Source organism: Arachis ipaensis, chromosome B3 (genome assembly GCF_059453495.1).
Source record: "Arachis ipaensis isolate K30076 ecotype BB chromosome B3, ASM5945349v1, whole genome shotgun sequence".
Lineage (NCBI taxonomy): Eukaryota > Viridiplantae > Streptophyta > Magnoliopsida > Fabales > Fabaceae > Arachis > Arachis ipaensis.
In genome coordinates, this window is record NC_142438.1 from 75616720 (window position 1) to 75637052 (window position 20333).

At 38.1% G+C, this 20333-nt stretch overlaps 1 protein-coding gene across 1 annotated transcript; it reads left to right on the plus strand.

The window, feature by feature from the left end:
- Positions 1–9187: 9187 nt before the first annotated feature.
- On the plus strand, positions 9188–16668 carry LOC148571166 (subtilisin-like protease SBT2.3). The gene is made up of 10 exons (XM_088508868.1): positions 9188–9833; positions 10104–10263; positions 10431–10828; positions 11129–11224; positions 12559–12631; positions 13339–13621; positions 14123–14454; positions 14552–14822; positions 14946–15227; positions 16053–16668. The coding sequence occupies exons 1-10, from the start codon at positions 9586–9588 to the stop codon at positions 16481–16483; spliced, it is 2574 nt and encodes an 857-aa protein (XP_088364994.1). The 5' UTR covers positions 9188–9585; the 3' UTR covers positions 16484–16668.
- Positions 16669–20333: the final 3665 nt, after the last annotated feature.

Here is a 20333-nt window from a genome sequence, read left to right on the forward strand (position 1 = left end):
CGAAAATTTGAGGGCTCTCAAAGAGTTCACAACCCTCCAAGATGCAAGATATAAAGTCCAAGCCGACTACAACATAAATAGTCAAATCAAACTGAACTATATTGGAGAGCATCTGCACAACATGGATCCAGCATTTCCAACTTTCGATGAATTCTTCAAAGGGAGGAGTGAGATAGAAGTAAGCAATGCTATGAAACTTGAAGATAGAGTAGAGGAGACGATGAATAGAGCTGGGTTTTGGCGGGGTCAACAAACAACAGACATGGACACAGAGAACACCAACAACCAAGTATATGAAAGAAGAAAGAAAAAGCATGACAAATGAAAGGTGGACTTGCTCCTTGTTCATCACTACAAAAAAAAAAAAAAAAGAAAGAGCATGCATCTTATCTGTTTAAAATAGTCTTTGCATTATGTTTGTTTCCCTTAAAATAAGTAAGCTAGTCTAAGTGTGTGCTTGTGTGTTTACTTTCACTTAACAAAAAGCATGCTTTGTTCCCTGCATCTTTAATTCAATAAAAGAAATGTTTGAATGTGAAGTGAGATAGTTCTCTGTTAGATAGAAGTACAATAAAAGTAAGTGGTGGTATGTATGTGTGATTGTATGATAGCTTACTTTTAGTGAATAAGAGAACTAGGATGTCTCCTTCTAAGTAGAAAGTGGCCTACTGTCTATTAATCTCAATCAAATAAAAGTCCTTGGTTAAAAAGAAAAACAAACAGAGAAAAGAAAAGGCCAAAAATTGGCAATAGAATAAAAGAAAAAAAGAAGAAAAGCTAGACACCAATAGCTTGAACCTTAGAATATATGCCTGTGGTGTCTTTGTACTAGAATCTGCTTGGATTATTAAGTTCTTTGGAGTACATCAACACTCGGTGACTTGGGTTAACTAACCCGGGATCATCAGCTGAAAGTCCACTATCAAGAGCAACCTAACTACAAGGCATTTAGTAACCCAAAGAGGTGCTGGGCATCAATGTTTTAAGAAGGAATGTGAGACAAGTGTCTATAGTGAATAATGTGTCAAGTATAAAGAAAGAAAAGAACTTGTTACACATGACACTGAACTAAAGCTTATAGAGAAAAACAATAGTCAAGGACAAAGGAATAATGAGAGGTCATAGCAGTGTGTTGCTTGATGCTTGAATGAGACTTTCTAGGCCTAAAAGTCAATAAGAAGTGAGTGTTTACTTATCCACATAAAACCCCATGAACTACCAATAATACTCTGCTAGCATGAACATCCTCTTCCATTTCATTCTTTCTTCTCAATAATTCTTTTCTTGCTTGGGGACAAGCAAGCTTTAAGTTTGGTGTTGTGATGACAAGTCATCTTAGCCTAGTTTCACTAGCCTTTTTCTTTTGTTTTCAATTGATTTTATGCACTTTCTTAAGCCATAAGCAAGCCAATTGGGTAGATTTCCATGTTTCCTTTGATTCAATCAACCATGGATGAATTCATGCACTTTCATGAGATTTTATGCTATAATTGTCATATATTATGAATGAAACACAATCTCATGATTTGGGGCATAGCTTTGATTGTTTTGATTGATTGATGATAGGTGAAAAGAGTTTTGAAGAAGGTTGAAGAAAGAAGGAATGGCTAGGAGCAAGAGAGAACAAAAAGCTTGAGCCAAAGTTTGCCTCAAACTTTAGCTCAAACTTTTGGAAGAATTGAAAACACCCCAGAGGAAAAAAGCTTGAGCCAAAGTTTGCCTCAAACTTTAGCTCAAACTTTTGGGAAAAAAGCTTGAGCCAACGTTTGCCTCAAACTTTTTGGCAAACATTGGCATCACAAAACCTACACCCTGGAGGAGAAAAGCTTGCGCCAACGTTTGCCTCAAACTTTTTGGCAAACGTTGGCGCCACACTTGCACACCCTGGAGGAGAAAAGCTTGCGCCAACGTTTGCCTCAAGCTTTTTGGCAAACGTTGGCGCCACACATATACACAAGGGGACCAACGTTTGAGCAAAAGTTTGACCTCAAACTTTAGCCCAAACGTTGGTAGCAGCAAGTGAAGCCATCTGCTATAAAAAGTTTGAGTAAAAGTTTGCCTCAAACTTTTACTCAAACTTTTATGATTCTTGACCCGGTTCACAGTGGGTTTCTCTCCAACTCCAAGAGCAATCAACAGAAACTCTTATCAACCCAATTCCATCAAGAGCAAAGGCCCAATTCAAGGCTTGAAGACCATTTGAAGAAAGTGTATAAATATCTTAGGATTTAAGTTTTAAAGGGAGCTTTTCCTTAGAGAATTTTCAGAACACTTACAGTGGAGAGCACCTTGACATTTTTGCATTGTTGTTTTTAGAATTCAAGAGAATTAGGGAGGAGAATTGATCTCTCTTCTTCCTTGTTCTTGTTTGAGCACTTTTTACTTTTCTTGTTTCGGATCTTGGGTGGAGAATTGAAGAACTTCTGTTTCAATCTCACCTTGAGATCTCGTTTAATTTTCTGCATAATTGAATTTCCATTTCTGTTAACTGCTTCGGCTTCTACTCTTCTGCAATTTACATTTCTTTATTTCCTTTGCAATTGTTCTTGTTGGATCTAGGAAGGCAGTGAGATCTAGACTTGGCTATCTAGTCTCTTGAGTCCTGAGATCTATAGCTTTGAATTTCAATTTCCTTGTTTCGTTGTCACACCAAGCTTATTCTCATTTTCATTTAAGATCCGATTTAATTGAATCCATTTTTTACATTCCTGTTTGTTGAATTTTTCTTTTCCTTGTTTAATTTCTGCAAATCCAATTCCCAATTCCCTTTACAATTCAAGCCATTTACATTTCTTGCACTTTAAGATTATGCAATTTACATTTCTTGCGTTCTAAGTTTCTGCCATTTAATTTCTTGTTCTTTAAGATTCAGCACTTTATTTTCTGTTCTCTTTAATTTCATGCAATTTACCCATTCCCTTTACTTTCCATGCAATTTAAATTCTGTTAATCACAAATCACTCAACCAAATCTTGATTCGCTTGACTAAATCAACCACTAAACTGAAATTGCTCAATCCTTCAATCCCTGTGGGATCGACCTCACTCACGTGAGTTATTATTACTTGATACGACCCGGTGCACTTGCCGGTGAGTTTTGTGTGTTTGGAATTCGTTTTCCGAAAATACACATCACCACTCAAACCCATCCCAAAACCCACAGTCCCCTATGACGAATCCTTGTTGATTTGAAACAGAGAAGAGTCTTGGAAAACTATCTTTCAAAGAGCCACCTTGTAGCCAGGCATCCTCCCAAAAATGAGTGCTCCTGCCGTTTCCCACCTTCATGGACAAACCACTGATCATCATATCTCTTACCTGTGGTTCCTTAATATTAAGCTGACAAATATCTTTCCAAGGACCCCCTCTTGATGGCAAAGTTTGGTTTGACAACATTACAGTTGGGTCTAACTGATTACAAGAGCATACAACCTTCTTCCACAGCGGGCAGTCCTCCTTTGAGAAGCGCCACCACCACTTAAACAGAAGCGACGCATTTATAATTAAAGCATCTCCCACCCCCAAGCCACCTAGCCTTTTCGGAGCTTGAACTACCTCCCATTTCACCAGTGGTATACCATTACTCCCATCTGCTTTACTCCACAAGAACCTTCTCTGGAGTCCAATTATCTTTTCTGCAACCGCTTTTGGCATCTTATACAAGCTCAAGTAGTAGACCGGCAGACTATTGAGAACGGATTTTATTAGGACCAACTTACCCGCTTTGTTGAGAGATCTAGCTTTCCATAGGCTCAGCTTGTCTTCCACCTTGTCTATGATTGGTTTCCAGGTCTTCACCAGCCGAGGATTAGCGCCAAGAGAAATTCCTAAGTATCTGACAGGTAATACCGCCTCAGCACATCCCAACAAACCACACATATTCGTCACCCACTCCTTCTCACAGTTGACTGGAATTAGGCTCAACTTATCAAAATTGATACTCAGACCAGACATTAGCTCAAAATAACGCAGGAGTCTCTTATAATTCACTAGCGTCTCCGTTTCCTGCAGACAAAATAAGATTGTGTCATCTGCAAATTGGAGATGCGACAATTCTATATTGTCCCTTCCTACCAGCAGTGGAGAAATCCGTTCATTCCTTACCGCCTCCCCCACCATCCTGTGCAGAACGTGAACAACAAGAACAAATAGAAAAGGAGAAAGAGGGTTTCCTTATTTGAGTCCTTTCTCCGTCTTGAACAGCTTGGATGGCGACCCATTGATCAGCACTGACATAGACGCTGTAGTCACACATTCCTTCACCCAAGTCCTCCATCGAAAACCAAAACCCATCTTCTACAGCACTAGATCCACAAAGCTCCACCTCACTCGGTCGTATGCTTTCTGAAAGTCTAGTTTAACAATTGCCGCCTGCTTCTTTCTCAGCTTCAACTATTGGACTGTCTCATGAGCAATAAGAGCACCATCATGTATTTTGCAGCCCTTCACAAACACAGACTGAGTCTCCCCTACTAGGTGTGGCATCACTAATGCATTCTTCTTACCAGCACTTTGGATATTACCTTATAAACGCAGCCAACCATACTAATCGGTCTAAGGTCTTTAATTTCCTTAGACCCCACAAATTTTGGAGCTAGTGCCACCCAAGTAACATTAGCATCTATTGGTAGCTTTGCATTCTGGAAAAAACCCAACACAGCTGCAGTAAACTCCTGACTAAGCTCACCCCAACATTTCTTTATGAAGTTCATATTATAACCATCACTACCTGGAGCTTTACTAGACTCACAATCCCAGACTGCCTCTTGAACTTCCTCAGATGATGGCATTTCCTCTAGCACTGCTGCCTCTTCGTGATCAATCTGCTTAACCAGCCCATCACGAATCCCAATCACAGGAGCATACTCTTGCCTATACAGTTCTTTATACAAACTCGTGATTGCAGTCTTTGTTCGGGCCTGATTCTGCACCACTCTTCCATTAATCACTAGAGACTCAATCCTATTGTTCCTCCTTTTCGCCGATGCTAGGTTATGGAAGTACCTAGTGTTCTTATCCATATCTCTAGCATGTTGGGATCGGGACATTTGCTTCCAATGAATTTCTTTTCTGACATACCACTTCGCACAGCACGTCACCAGAGCCTTTCGTCTAGCTTCCATTGTTCCGTCATAACTACCAGTACTAACCATATCATCAATCTTTTTAATCTCATCCTCAAATTTCTTGATTCTGCTGTCCATGTCCCCAAAATTATCCTTATGCCAACTCCTTAGCGGAACTGTCAAAGCCTTCAACTTGTTTGTGAACATATCATCTCCCAAGTTCTTCCACTCATCCTTTACCAGCTTCAGAAATCCTTCATGTGTAAACCAGGAGTCCAAAGTACGAAAAGGTCTCGGACCCGCCCAGAGCCTAGAATCTTCTAATATCAATGGACAATGATCAGATAAGCCTCTAGGGCCTCCTTTCAAGTGAGTATCTGGGAACTCCTCAAGCCACTCCAAAATGACCAAGATCCTGTCAATGCGGCTACAAGAATGACCTCGAAACCATGTAAATTTCCGATCGGTTAACGGTAAATCAACTAGCTGTAAATCTTGCACCCATTCCTTAAAATCCTCCGCAGATGCCGGTAGACTAACAGCTCCTTTCCTTTCCTCCAACCGTATTATCTCGTTAAAGTCTCCCATGAAACAAAACGGAACCTGAGTTAAACCCACAATGTAGCTTAATTCCTCCCACATCACCAACTTCTCACTCCGAACATGTGCACCATACACCAAGCAGAAATCACATTTAAAATTATTTTTTGTCAATAAGCCTTCAACGCACAACCAACCATCCCCTTTATAACAGTTCGATTGTTTAAACAATAAATTATCCCACATTAACAATAAATCGCCAGAGGCACCAACGGATTCCATAAATTCCCAATCCACCGTATCACAACCCCACAAGCGTGCTACATCAAACTTAGTAACCATCTCTCTCTTAGTTTCAATCAAACCTAACATATTTAATCTGTACTTTTTCTTCAACTCTTTCACCATACTCAACTTTTCATACCCTCCTAGGCCTCTAATATTCCAACAACTATAAATCATTTTAAAAAATTTCTACACACCTTGTTATGTTGTTTGGGCCTGCTCCTCCTAGCTTTCTCCTTTTGTTTTGCCATCTTCCTTTTTGCTGCCAAAGCTTCATTTTGACTTTGTAGAATCGCCATAATATCTTCTTCATCGTCATAAAAAACCGCACCTGACTCTACTGCTAACTTCCATGTTTCCTTATTATCCACTAACTGTCTTTCGTGCGTATCCGTCAGGTCAGCATCTGGTTTTGCGCTTTCAATTTCTGTCTCGAATCCAGAACCCTCTGTAACCCGTTCATTCTCGTTGTCCTGACCTGCCCCTTCTTCTTTACCTTCTATCTCTGCCAAGGCGTTCACCTTTTCCTGACCCAGTATGTGTTGATCACCACAATTAACACGGCCGCTTGCTTCACCGCCGGACCCCTCCCCTTCCGGTTCATCATCCAAAACTCCCATCATGTCACGTGCCACCGTGCTTGCTACTGGACCGTTGCAAAGAACCGGAGGTTGGCTTCGTTCCTCCACTCTCTCGCCCGCTCGACATTCCGCACCCCTCCTTGACGCACAGAGATCTGAGTCACCTGCACTAAGCATAGCCAGGTTCTCCAATGAATCAGCCGCACAAAGATTCAGCTGCATTGCTTTGCTCGCACCTGCACAAGGATCAGCCACATCGCGTTGATCGCAGATTGCGACCCTCGAATGAATCTGCTGTTGCTTCCCCGGCCCAGATCTGTTGGATCATGTCCGACCCGGCCCATGTCGCGCTGATCCGCAGCAGCAAGGCGCTTTGCCTGAGACGCTAGCTCGCATGTGACCCTACAGAGTGCATTGCTCATGCGTGTGGATCCCACCTTGTAGCTCATCAAGCCCACTTTCTTCCACAGGCCCTTTAGTTATATGGCCCAATAGTTGTTGCGTTTTGTTGCATATTTCATGGGCCTCCCTCCTTTGTAATTTCCCATACGTCTCATCCCTACCGTTCCCTTGTATCTTCAATTGTTTGCCTCCACTTCCTTTGTCAAAGCACACCTCTGACACAGTCCTCTCTGATTCACATTCTAAACAAACATCAAATCCCCCAAAATAAGCCTTCTCATTAATTTCATTAATTTTGCATGGATCGGTTATCCTTTGCCTCTGCAATACCATTAAATTATCTTGATTGCATTCATTCAAAAAAATGTCTGTAATGACCGTTGTACCCTTATTTTCACCATCGTCATTGACTCGTGTCCTAATTAGGTCAGCCGTCGGATCCGAAACCACCGCCGTCGATCCCATTCAGCCGGAATGTGAGCTAACATTTTCACATATCGACTTTGCGCTTGCATCTTCCTGAAAGCATTCGTCTCCATATATTTCCCGTCCTATTTCCTTTACAAATACATCAAATCCACTGGTGCCAACCGTGATATGAATCCATTCCTTAATCACATCAAAGACACATGTATCGATTAACACTCGACCAGCACTGAAAGATAAAGCAGACTTCGTCACATCATCACACTTCACTACTTCTTCCCAGAAGCCGCCGATTGTATTGAATGTCTCAACTGACCAAACATGTAAAGGCACTCCATGACATTCTAACCAAACTCTTCTAGTCTCACTACGTTCATATTCCTCCTATCTCCAGACATTGTAAAAGAATTGTAAGAAACTATTCATTTTGAAGGTAAACGCTTCCTCCGCATTCTTCACAGAATCGAACACTAGTAGGGCTTTGTAAGCTCCAAGCTCTCTGACTTCAACAACCTGAGGAAAATTCTTAACAATGGCTCTCCGTAGCAATTTGAAGTCAATGGATTTTGTCGTTCCGCCTACTAAGCTTCTCAACAGCCAATCAAAATTCTCTTTTGCTACTGGCACTTCAACCTTTTTTGTCCAACCATTTCCCTGGGTGTCCTTAACAGGTGTTACCTTCTTAGTTTCTTCCACTCTTGTAGAACTTTCACCCTTCTGAAGTTGCCTACTCTCCACTTCAGTTCTTGCAAGGTCTCCCTTACGTACCCCGATGTTCTCCTCTCCCGTAGCCCTTCTGTACTTGGCCTCACCTACATAAATAATCTTCCCCCTGATTCTTATATAATTCATTTCAGTTATGGCCTTCATCGCTCCTCCTTTTGTCGTATATCATATAAACGCAAACATGTACACAATTCGATTTTTCCGCTTCCGAGCCAAATAGATGTCATTGATTCGTCCTGTCCAATGAAAAAGGTGAAATAATTCCTTCTTTGAAATATCATTCGGCAGATTGTTAACAAAAACAGAAAAAGACACGTTTTCCAAACGTTGATGCTCTTCTCGATTCCAAATCCTAGGATCTCTTTTCTGTAAATTTCTAGTTCTACCCCACTCAGTGTTTCCCCTCCATTTATTCCTTGGTGCTGAAAATGTTGGAATTAATTCCAAAATTTTAAGAACCACAATGGTAGAGCGGTAACAAGGAAGCAGTATAACCGAGTGATCCTCTATACATATTATTGCAAGCAAAACAGCTCAAAAAAATCTATGGTGGTAATAATGATGGTAATAATGATTGTATGTCTAGCTCAAAAATTGATGAATTTTCCTTTTCGTTTTGGTTTGGATAACGATAAAATTAGGTGGGGGTGGGGGGGAGGGGGTCTGGTGGTAGTGGTAGTGGTAGTGGTGTTAAAGGTTAGGAATTGGAGATGGGATAAGTTAAGTTAAAATGGATAATTTAAAAATTTTCACTAATTTTTTATGATTTAAATAATTTTGTTAACAAAAATTTATTTTTTATAAATACAAAAATCAATTTATTTTTATGTAGATAAATTTATCAACGTTTTTAACATTTGTGATCAGAAATAATAGTTTACTTTAAAAAAATTTTTTCGGGCACATATCATAATACTAAATACCCGATAATATGCTTTTTCAACAAATTTAAAGAGAAATTAATATAATTTGTCCAAAAATAAGTACAAAGAAAAATAATTGAAAAACCAAGTAAAATAAAGAATTTAAAAGTACAAGGTGGTTGTCGCACGAAAAGTCCAGCGTACTCACACAAAATGACACACAAAGGCATGGAGGAAAAGATCCAAAAACCGAATAAAACCAAATACTACTAATAACGTTCATATCTCTCATTCTACACACATTTTTCTTTCTTAATTATTATTCTTATTATTATTTCTCTCTGCTAAATAAATAAAACGTTCATATTCACAGAACCCAAGAAGGTTTTTGCACTTTTCAGGCTTTTTCCTTCAACTGCTAACTCCAGCTATTAATATTCCAACACACTCTTTCTCTTCAAAACTTGGAACAAGAAAACGCAGTGTGTTATTCACTTTCTTATTATTTTATCAAACATATAACCTCAAAAACAAAGCACAAAACACACACTGCTTTGTTTGGGGTTCTTGATTTTTGATTCCTTCATTCATTGTGGGGTAAATTCTTGAACTACTTCAGAATGAAGAGGGTTTGTTCATAACTGAGGAGCTGAATCTGGGGTTTCCAGTTTGTGATCTTTGTTGAGCTAGAACTGAGATGGGGAGCTTTGATTTGAAGCATTTAATGCTATTGTTTTGGTTTGTGTTGGTTGTGCCTCATTGTTTGTGTGAAGAAGATGATTCTGATGATTCAAGTAGTGCTGTTTACATTGTTTCTCTAAGAAATTCTCCTGCTTCTCATTACTATGGTGAGTTGAGAGAAATGAGTAGTAATGGCTTCCAAGTAAAAAGTGGTGGTGGTGGTGGTGGTGCTTCTTCTGGAAGAATTCAGTTTCACAAACCAAGGTACCTTTCATTTTCTCTAATTTTAATTAAAGATGAAAAAAGTTTTTTTCTTTTTTTGGTGTGTCTCAAATCATTGACCCTTCTTGTGGAAGCTTTGTAATTTTTTGCTATGATCTACAAATAATGGAAAATAGATTCCAATGTATCATTATATTTAATTGATTGTATTCTCAATTGTCGTTACTTTGCATCATTCTTCTTATATGTTGCATTAATTTGATACATGCGGTCTTTCAATTTTTCTTGTTTTCCTTTTTTGTATTTTCCAAGATATGGCAATGCTACAAAGACAAATAAGAGATATGGCTCTTACGTTGCTCAAGTTCATGATTCTTTGTTGAAGAAAGTGTTAAAAGGAGAGAAATATCTAAAGGTCTATAGCTACCACTATCTGATAGATGGATTTGCTGTGCTGGTTACTCAACAACAGGTATGATATTGGTTTTCACTTTTCAGCATCATGATTGTAAAGAAATTTGAGTCTCTCTTCAGTTACATATGTTTTACTTCATGATTACTTGAATACTTGTTTATTGTTTGTTTCTATCTAGGGTTTGATTCGGTTCCTTAACTTCTGTAATTGCATAAATTGTAAAGGCAGAGAAATTGGCTCGGAGTAGTGAAGTGTCGAATGTGGTTTTGGACTTTTCTGTAAGAACTGCAACTACTCATACGCCACAGTTTTTGGGTCTGCCGCAAGGAGCATGGTCTCAAGAAGGTGGGTTTGAAGGAGCCGGAGAAGGAGTGGTTATTGGTTTTGTTGATACCGGCATAGATCCAACACACCCGAGTTTCGCTGATAACAAATCTGAACATGCTTATCCTGTTCCTGCTCATTTTAATGGCATCTGTGAGGTCACACGAGATTTTCCATCCGGATCTTGCAATAGGAAGCTTGTTGGAGCCCGGCATTTCGCTGCGTCTGCTATAACCAGAGGAATATTTAATTCAACACAGGACTATGCTTCTCCATTCGACGGAGATGGCCATGGCACGTGAGTTTTTTGGATTTTACAAATGAGTGTTATGTTTCATTGTTGTTTACCATGATTAGCTACTCATCCATCCACTTATTAATGGGATGCTTTATAGAGTTTTGTTTACCTTGGTTATGTCTTTGAAAATTTCTGTCTTTTACTTGACTTTTTGATGAATCTTATCTCAATTCTAATTATCTGAATTTTGTACTCATTTAAACCATCACTTCAAATAGATGGCCCCGTCCACGGGCCACAGTTGCGAATTTCACTTCTCTTTTCTTTAAATTATGATTCTGATGCATGTCTAATACACAGGCATACAGCAGCTGTTGCAGCAGGGAACCATGGGATTCCGGTGATTGTTGCTGGGCATCACTTTGGGAATGCTAGCGGGATGGCTCCTCGTTCACAGTAAATAATCTGCACACATATCTATGTTTCTTTGCCTTTCTTCGGTTGGTGTTATTATAGTTACTTTTACACTGGTAGTATTGCATCTACTGTTACGTGTTGGAATCACGGAGTTGTGTTATCATTCTGCTTCATCGCATCTTTAAACCGGCACTGTGATAATTATTTTGAGCTGTAGTAGTTCGCTATAGTCTGCTTGAAGTTACAAATGGTCAAACATCCGATGATGTTTAACCAAAGAAAGTATATGCTTTCTTTTATGAACCTTGTTTTCCCATTGCCTCAAATGGCATGAAAGACCACTGACCACCAGACGAGCTAGTAAACTTTTGTATAATGCGAAATGAGTTTTTGTTGGCATATATTGTGTCAAGTCTGCAATAGGTTAAATATAGAACTCAACATGGGGGGATAGCGGTTCTCATATTATTTGATAGATTTTACAGCTTTTTCTAGAGAGAGAAAAGAGAGTAACACAGTGCAGTGCCACTGTGTCGGATATCAGTCTTTACAATGATGTATGGACATTGGAACTGTGTAGAATTGAAGAAAGTCATGATTGTTGATTAGGAAAGAAACTTATAGCTTCCATAATAAGAGAGAAGATATACAAAAGGGGGATCCAGTTAATGCTTGGATAATGGAAACCGTATAGAGAATATTAAGAGAAAGCTGTCTTCTTTTGCTGGCATTGAGATGCTAAACTGTGCCTGAAACTGTGTACTTGACTGGATTAAATTTGTGACTATTGACGTATCTGTGTTTAAAATATAGGACCATATATTTATTACTTGTCAAGAATTGTGATTCTTTGTATTAAGCTGGGGGTATTCGAATTTAAAGCTTGCTTAGAGTCATTAGTATGCTGAATAACTAGCATAAGGATCCTCCGTGATCTTGAAGAATTTGAGCCTTTTAATAGGATTGTCCATGCGATTTTCAGAATGGAAAAGAAGTCATTTATCTTGTAAAAGTGCCTATTTACCACCTAAAAACTGAGTTAAAAATGCTCAATTATAGGGCTGAGTTTCCAAACTGAATTGATATCTGTCTAAGGATGTGGATTCCTCCCATTTCTTCCAGTTTATTGATTGTGGCTTGCAGAATGTGTTACCTCCATAATGTTTATCCTTGTGTACCTTTTTCATTATTTTGATGCTAAACTGGTCAAGTCCTTTTCAACGTTATTTTTTTTGAGAGGTGATAGAAAAACTATGGAAGCAGTACATCTATTCCAGTTTGGATTTCTAGTTATTTTATGTTAGCTTCATTAGCTTCTTATTTTATTATGAAATGCTTATGAAAATGTGTTGCCTTTCATCAATCTCCCACAGCATTGCTGTTTACAAGGCATTGTACAAGAGCTTTGGAGGATTCGCTGCAGATGTTGTGGCAGCTATAGACCAGGTACGTCAATATATTGTTTTGCATAGAATATGTTACACTGGTATTTATTTTAATGGAAATACAGAAATACAATAGAACAGTAAAAGATAATAGAGGAATTTCGAGAGTCCTCTACTCTCCTAGCCTAGGCCTTTCCAAATCTTTCCTACCTCTCACACTAATCAGCTCCTCCTTTTATTACCTTCCCTCAAATTAATTATCATAATTAGCATTCAACTCCTACGATTACGCCTCCCTGATTCTCTTATCCGACTAATTCAATCATTAATTATTGTCACTTATGATTACACATTTCTCCTGCCCTATTATTCCTCCCTTTTCTTTATTGCTTCTTCTAGAATAATGATAAGGTAAAGGGATTATTTTCTTCCCTTTTTTGGCTGCCTTTGCTGCTGACTCAGCATTCTCTCTCTCTCCAGGGTATGTAACAGAATATATGACAATTTTACTTTTCTCCATTGTGTTTGACATGGATTTAACATGATTACCTGATAAAATATATAAATCTTGAATATATTTCCGAGCAAATGTTTGTTAATCCAATGTCATTTTCTTTTCATTTTATTTCATGGCAGTTTCTTTGAGATGATAGTGATATTGATATGTAGCAATGATTCCATTTCGTGTTGCTTTCGGAATCTATTGATGTAAATCTCTTCCAGTGTTTCACTTCTGGCAAGGCTTTAGCATGGTTGATTGTTTTGCAGGCAGCTCAGGATGGGGTTGACATAATTAGCTTATCAATCACTCCGAATAGACGTCCTCCGGGCGTTGCAACTTTCTTCAATCCAATAGATATGGCATTGCTGTCAGCTGTAAAGGCCGGTATTTTTGTAGTGCAAGCTGCAGGAAATACAGGACCTTCACCGACAAGTGTTTCCTCCTTCAGTCCATGGATCTTTACTGTTGGTGCTGCCTCTCATGACCGGATTTATAGCAACTCCATGTTTCTTGGAAATAATGTGACCATACCTGGTGTTGGACTTGCGCGTAAGTTACTCTTTCTCTCTACACATGAACTATTTTTAGAAACATGCCAGGAGAGTAATGTAATGCACTTTTACTTATTCGGCCGCGTCTTTCGCTTCTCGGAGAATCAAAAACTGATAAGATTCAGGAAGTGAATTTCGCATTTAATCGTTAATTTATAAATTATGGGTAGATGGGTACCTTAGGAGAGTAAAATGTTGCCGGAAACTAATCAATCTCTATACAAAACACAATTATCTGCAGAAGTTTAGTAGCTCTACTATTATATTCTTTTTTCTTCTATTGTTCATTGGATTAAATACCATAAGATTTTGTCCTTCACCCCAGAACATGTACCAAAAATACAAGAAATACAATTCAAGATTTGCATTTCACTTAATACAATTTTGATGATCAGTTTTTTGTTGTTTTCAAGGATTTTTTGCTCACTAATGTTGTGTTGCATCGACCCTTCATGAGTTATAACATGTTTTTTCACTTTACTTTTATTATGCCGTTCAGCTGGCACAAGTGTAGGCAAACTTTATACACTGGTTCATGCACACCATGCTTTGAACAATGATACTGCTGACCCTGATGATATGTATGTCAATCAGTGCCAAGATGCGAGCAAGTTCAGTAAGGATTTGGTCCGGGGGAACCTCTTAATGTGCAGCTATTCAATCCGATTTGTGCTGGGGCTTTCCACCATCAAACAGACCTTGGGAATGGCCAAGAATCTTAGTGCAGCTGGAGTTGTTTTCTATATAGATCCTTTTGTGATTGGTTATCAGATTAACCCAGTTCCAATGAAAATGCCTGGCATAATAATTGCATCCACAAATGATTCTAAGGTGTGCATTCTTTGTGTTCCCCCTTTGTATTGCAATTTGATTTCTTGGGCTTGTGAAGATTGATTTGACTATTTTAGTTTTATTTTGAAATGGGCAGATTTTGATGCAATACTACAACTCTTCACTAGAAGTTGATGCAGTCTCAAAGAAAGTTAATAAATTTGGCGCAGTTGCGAGTATCTGTGGCGGACTAAAAGCGAACTACAGTAATGCTGCTCCGAAGGTCATGTACTACTCTGCCAGAGGACCGGATCCAGAAGACACTCTTCCACATGAAGCGGACATCTTGAAGCCAAACTTGTTAGCTCCTGGAAATCTTATATGGGCTGCTTGGAGTTCTCTTGGCACCGACTCTGTTGAATTTCAAGGTCAATACATAAAAATCCTTTACACATGAATAAAAGAAATAGTCTAGTTTAAAGTTTTTCGGTACCTATCATAAGCATAATATCTTTTTAAGTAATAATTTGTCTCTTTTGCATTACAAATAGGTGAGAATTTCGCAATTATGTCAGGCACAAGCATGGCTGCACCTCATGTTGCTGGTCTTGCTGCCCTAGTTAGACAAAAATTCCCAAATTTCAGCCCTACAGCCGTTGCATCTGCACTTTCCACAACTGCTTCTCAGCATGATAAGAATGGTGGGCCAATAATGGCTCAGCGATCGTATGCCTCGGCAGATCTAAACCTATCTCCAGCAACTCCTTTTGACATGGGAAGTGGTTTTCTGAATGCAACTGGAGCATTAAATCCCGGTTTGATTTTTTATTCCAGTAAGTGACTACGGGAATCTTTTATTCATAATATTTCAATAGTTGTTCTCATGTCTCAATGTATTGAAATGGTATGAAAATAAGCTATGATTGTTTTGTTGGTTAGATAGCTATCATAAGTGATAACATGATAAAGTTGGAGTCAGAAATTTTGCACTATACCTATACGTAATAATCATTCAAGTGTCACTTTTATTTTTCATGATTGAGGGAATGCCCAATTTGGTCTTTGAAATTCTCAACTCTCATCAAAATAGTCCCTCTGACTTTTGGAAATGACCAAATTGGTCTCTGAATTTACAATTGTATATCTCCATTCGGTCCCAATTCAGCTGCCGTTAGCAGCATGGAGCATTACTTTGTCAGCATGGCATTCCCAATGGTAACGTAACATGGTTAAGACTTCAGTATGATAAAATAGGTGCCCCATGGTGGTCAATTGAACTCATTTTAGTGCCCCAATTAACCAAAATGAGTCCAATAAACTAATTTAGAAAACTTGTTGATCATATTGAAGTCTTTAACCACATCACCTTACTATTGATCATATTGAAGTCTTTATTGATCATATTAGGGATGAACGAAGATTCATGATTTGTAAATTCAAGGACTAAGTTTGGTCATTTCTGAAAGTCAGAGACTGTTTTTATGAGCCTTGTGCATTTCAGGGACTAAATTACCTTATTATTATTAGTGTCATATGGTTAAAGATAAATTGTCTCAGCAGCAAGTTGGTGTTGACTTAGAGACTGGTAAATTAACTAATAGTAAGCCTGAGCAACCTTTAGATGTTGGAGTTCAATATAAATGTTCCTTTCTTCGTAGGTTATGATGATTACATGGCATTCTTGTGTGGCATCAATGGTTCAGTTCCTGTGGTATTAAACTACACTGGTCAGAACTGCTGGTCCTATAACTCTACTGTATACGGCGCTGATCTGAACTTGCCCTCAATCACCATTTCGAAGCTGAACCAATCAAGAGTGGTGCAGAGGACAGTCCAAAACGTTGCTGGAAATGAGACCTACAGTGTCGGTTGGAGCGCACCTTACGGGGTATCAGTGAGTGTATCTCCAACACACTTCACCATTGCCGGTGGCGAGAAGCAAGTCTTGTCTGTGCTCATGAACGCAACCGCCAACAGTTCAGTTGCAAGCTTTGGGAGGATTGGCCTCTTTGGTGATCAAGGTCATGTCCTAAGCATTCCCCTTTCAGTCATTGTTAAAATCTCAAGTAACAACAACACAGTGAGCTAACGTTGGAATTGGGATAGCATTTTCTTGTTTTGAGTAAACTGATTTTGATTTTTGGCTTTTGTTTTTCCCATTTTAATCTGTATTTAATTGCTTGTGTACCAAGATGATTAACTAATTTTTTCATTCATTATCATGTAAATTAGTTGAGGGGTTCTCCTTGTAAAGTAAATAGATATGATCGGTACCTGATTTCTAGTTCCTTGATACTTCTTTACTCTCTACCAGCTCAATGATTATTAAATAATAAAATATACTTGATAACTTATGCTGACTTTACTCTCGGACTCACTTACACGCTACAATGCCACCTCCTAATGTTTTAGAACATTTTTCAATTTTATATGTCCACATTTCCATTTCATATTCTTTTTAATTTGCATGAAGAAAGTGAAAGCTATAATTTTACTTTTGAAACAAGCAAAGAGACGCTAGGATTAATGAAACATTGTGCATGTTTTTCTTGGAGATGAGTAAAGGTATTCACTGTGGAACATCATACAAGAATTTTTCCTATATAACATACCATGCTGATAAGTATAATAAAAAATGCTTCTGTTCCTATTCTGCTTACTATTATCATTCTTATATGGATTTAACTACACAATTAAAAAAAAAAACTTTTAGGTTACAACAACAACAACAACAAAGCCTTGTCCCACTAAGTGGGGTCGGCTACATGAATCAAACGACGTCATTGTGCTCTGTCATGTGTCATGTCTACAGAGAGACCATTTACATGTAGATCTCGTTTGACCACCTCATGGATGATCTTCTTAGGTCTTCCTCTGCCTTTCGCCCCTTGTCCATCTTCCATCTCATCCACCCTCCTGACTTGATGTTCTATCGGTTTTCTTCTCACATGTCCAAATCACCTAAGACGTGATTCAACCATCTTTTCCACAATGGGTGCTACTCTAACTCTTTCCCTTATATCTTCATTCCTTATTTTATCCAATCGCGTATGACCACTCATCCATCTCAACATCTTCATCTCTGTCACACTCAGCTTATGTTCGTGCTCCCCTTTAGCCGCCCAACACTCCGTACCATAAAGCATAGCCGGTCTTATAGTGGTGCGATAGAATTTACCTTTAAGTTTTAAGGGCACTTTTTTGTCGCATATAAAACCAGATGCACTCCGCCATTTTGACCACCCTGCTTGGATCCTATGATTTACATCCTGTTCAATCTCTCTATTATCCTGTATGATGCACCTAAGATACCTTAAACTTTTAACTTTTCGTAGGGTGTTTTCTCCAATCTTCACCTCTATATTAGGGTTTTCCCTTCTCGGACTGAACTTACATTCCATATATTTCGTCTTGCTACAGCTTATGCGCAGACCATACACTTCTAAAGCTTCTCTCAATAACTCCAACTTCTTATTTAGGTCTTCCCTTGACTCTCCCATAAGGACGATATCATCGGCAAAAAGCATGCACCATGGCACAGGCTCTTAGATGTACTCTGTGAGTACTTCCAAGACTAATGTGAAAAGGTATGGACTTAAGGATGATCCCTGGTGTAATCCTATACCAATAGGAAATTCTGCTGTCACACCACCTTGAGTCTTCACACTAGTTGTGGCCCCATCATACATGTCTTTAATTGCACGAATATATGCGATCCTTACCCTCCTCTTTTCTAAAACCTTCCATAAGACCTCCCTTGGTACCCTATCATACGCTTTTTCCAAATCAATAAACACCATATGTAGATCCCTTTTATTACTACGATACCTCTCCATCATCCTTCTTAAAAGGTATACCGCTTCAGTGGTAGATCTGCCTGGCATGAATCCAAATTGGTTCTCTGTTACTTGTGTCTCTTTTCTCAACCTCCGTTCTATCACCCTTTCCCATAACTTCATGGTATGACTCATAAGCTTTATCCCTCTATAGTTTTCGCAACTTTGTATATCCCCCTTATTCTTGTAGATAGGTACCAAGGTGCTCTTTCTCCACTCATTAGGCATCTTCTTTGACCTTAAAATCTCATTAAAAAGCTTGGTTAACCAGTTGATGCCTTTTTCTCCAAGATCCTTCCAAACCTCAATCGGGATATTATCAGGTCCTACTGCCCTGCCATTTTTCATCTGCTTTAGAGCCTCTTTTACCTCGAAGTCTCGAATTCTTCGATAGTAGTCAAAGTTTTGATTTTCTTCCCTTGTGCATAATCGACCAAGGCTCGGAAGAGTCTTCTGTCCCTCATTTAGGTTACTATTTATGAAAAATTTAAAATTTATTGAAATCATAAACTCTTGATATTTTTATTAAAACCTTCAACTTTAATTTATCCACTGAAATGTGTAGATTCTAGTACTATTTCTACACTTTAAATCCTACTGCAGTTTATTCGTTATTTCAAATGTGTTAAATCAACTACCACTAATACGATTTACTTGTTATTTAGTAAATATTGAGATCCCATTGCGATTAACTTATATTAAAAACAGGATATTTATATAAACTAGCGTGATAACCCGTGCAATGCATGGGCTTCATGTAATCTAAAGGTTTTTAAAAGAAAAATACTAAGAATATAACTAAAATAGATTCTATAAAGATAGATATGTTTTATTAAATTTGGATAATAACAAAATTATCACTACATTAAAATAAAACAATAGAATACAACAATTATTCAATATGTCAATGAATGGTATAACATATTTTCTAAGATAATAAAATATAATAAAAAAATTGTTAGACACTAAAAAAACAGAAAAAAAAAGTCCAACAGAGATGTAGTTTTTTATTATGTATAATCTTAAAAACATAGATTGTCAAGATACCTATTGATAGTAAAACAAAATATTTACAACATATATAAATTTGTTCATTAATCAAAAAACAAAATATGTCCAAAATAATTTAACATATATTTCAAAATATTTTATCAAACAGAGTTATACATAGGAGACCTAACATCGTTGAATCGACAACTCTATCTGGCGGTTATGTATCGAGTCGAGTTTCAAGGTAATGTTGTCCCCCTCCTTTAAATTGTATACTCTACAACATTCATTCCACCCGACCCCAAACTTCCATTCTCCATCTCTTCCTCCACTTTTCAGTAAGTGGAAAAAGAACACATTCTCCTCTACATTGGAACGTGGACCAGTGATCGTCCAAATCGAACCATCTCCAGATAGTTTAAGATATGCAGCAAATTTTGAACCCAGATACTACAATGAATAATTCATAGTTAACATAAACATAGTATTTTCATACACAATGAATAACAGATTTAGGAAGAATATTTAATAAGCTTGCAAGAAAAAAAATAAAAGAAATCACTCTTTTGAGATCAACTTACCAGTCTAGATTAACCCAGATCCGAAGCTGTGATGGTCTTTTGATAATAAACCTTTGGAGTGTATCTGGTTCAGGATATTTTAAACATGTTAGTCACCATATTAAAAAATACATCTATACCATGATATTAAAATTCAGAACACAAGAAAAAAAAGTTACATTTAGCATTACCCATGGTGAGACAATTCGTTTGTCTCATTACTTTGTTCGTTGACCTCCATTGATAAAGTGCTTCCACCACACAAATCTATGGGATTATGCGGATTATCCTCTTCCAGTGTCCCATCTTGATCATTGTTTTCATCACCGTCTGATGAAAATTCATCATCAAATGGTTCAGACCCAGATAGAACCATCAGATCAGGTGATGAGTCCTCATCAATCCTGGTATACTTTATGTGGAACACTCTTGATACATTATCAAGTGTCTCTGGGTCCATTAGCTCAGGCACATATGAGTCAGGATCAAGGTGAATTTGGATGGTCTGGTTGTCGTGATTCCACAATAAAATAAAAAAAATTCCGAAACCGAC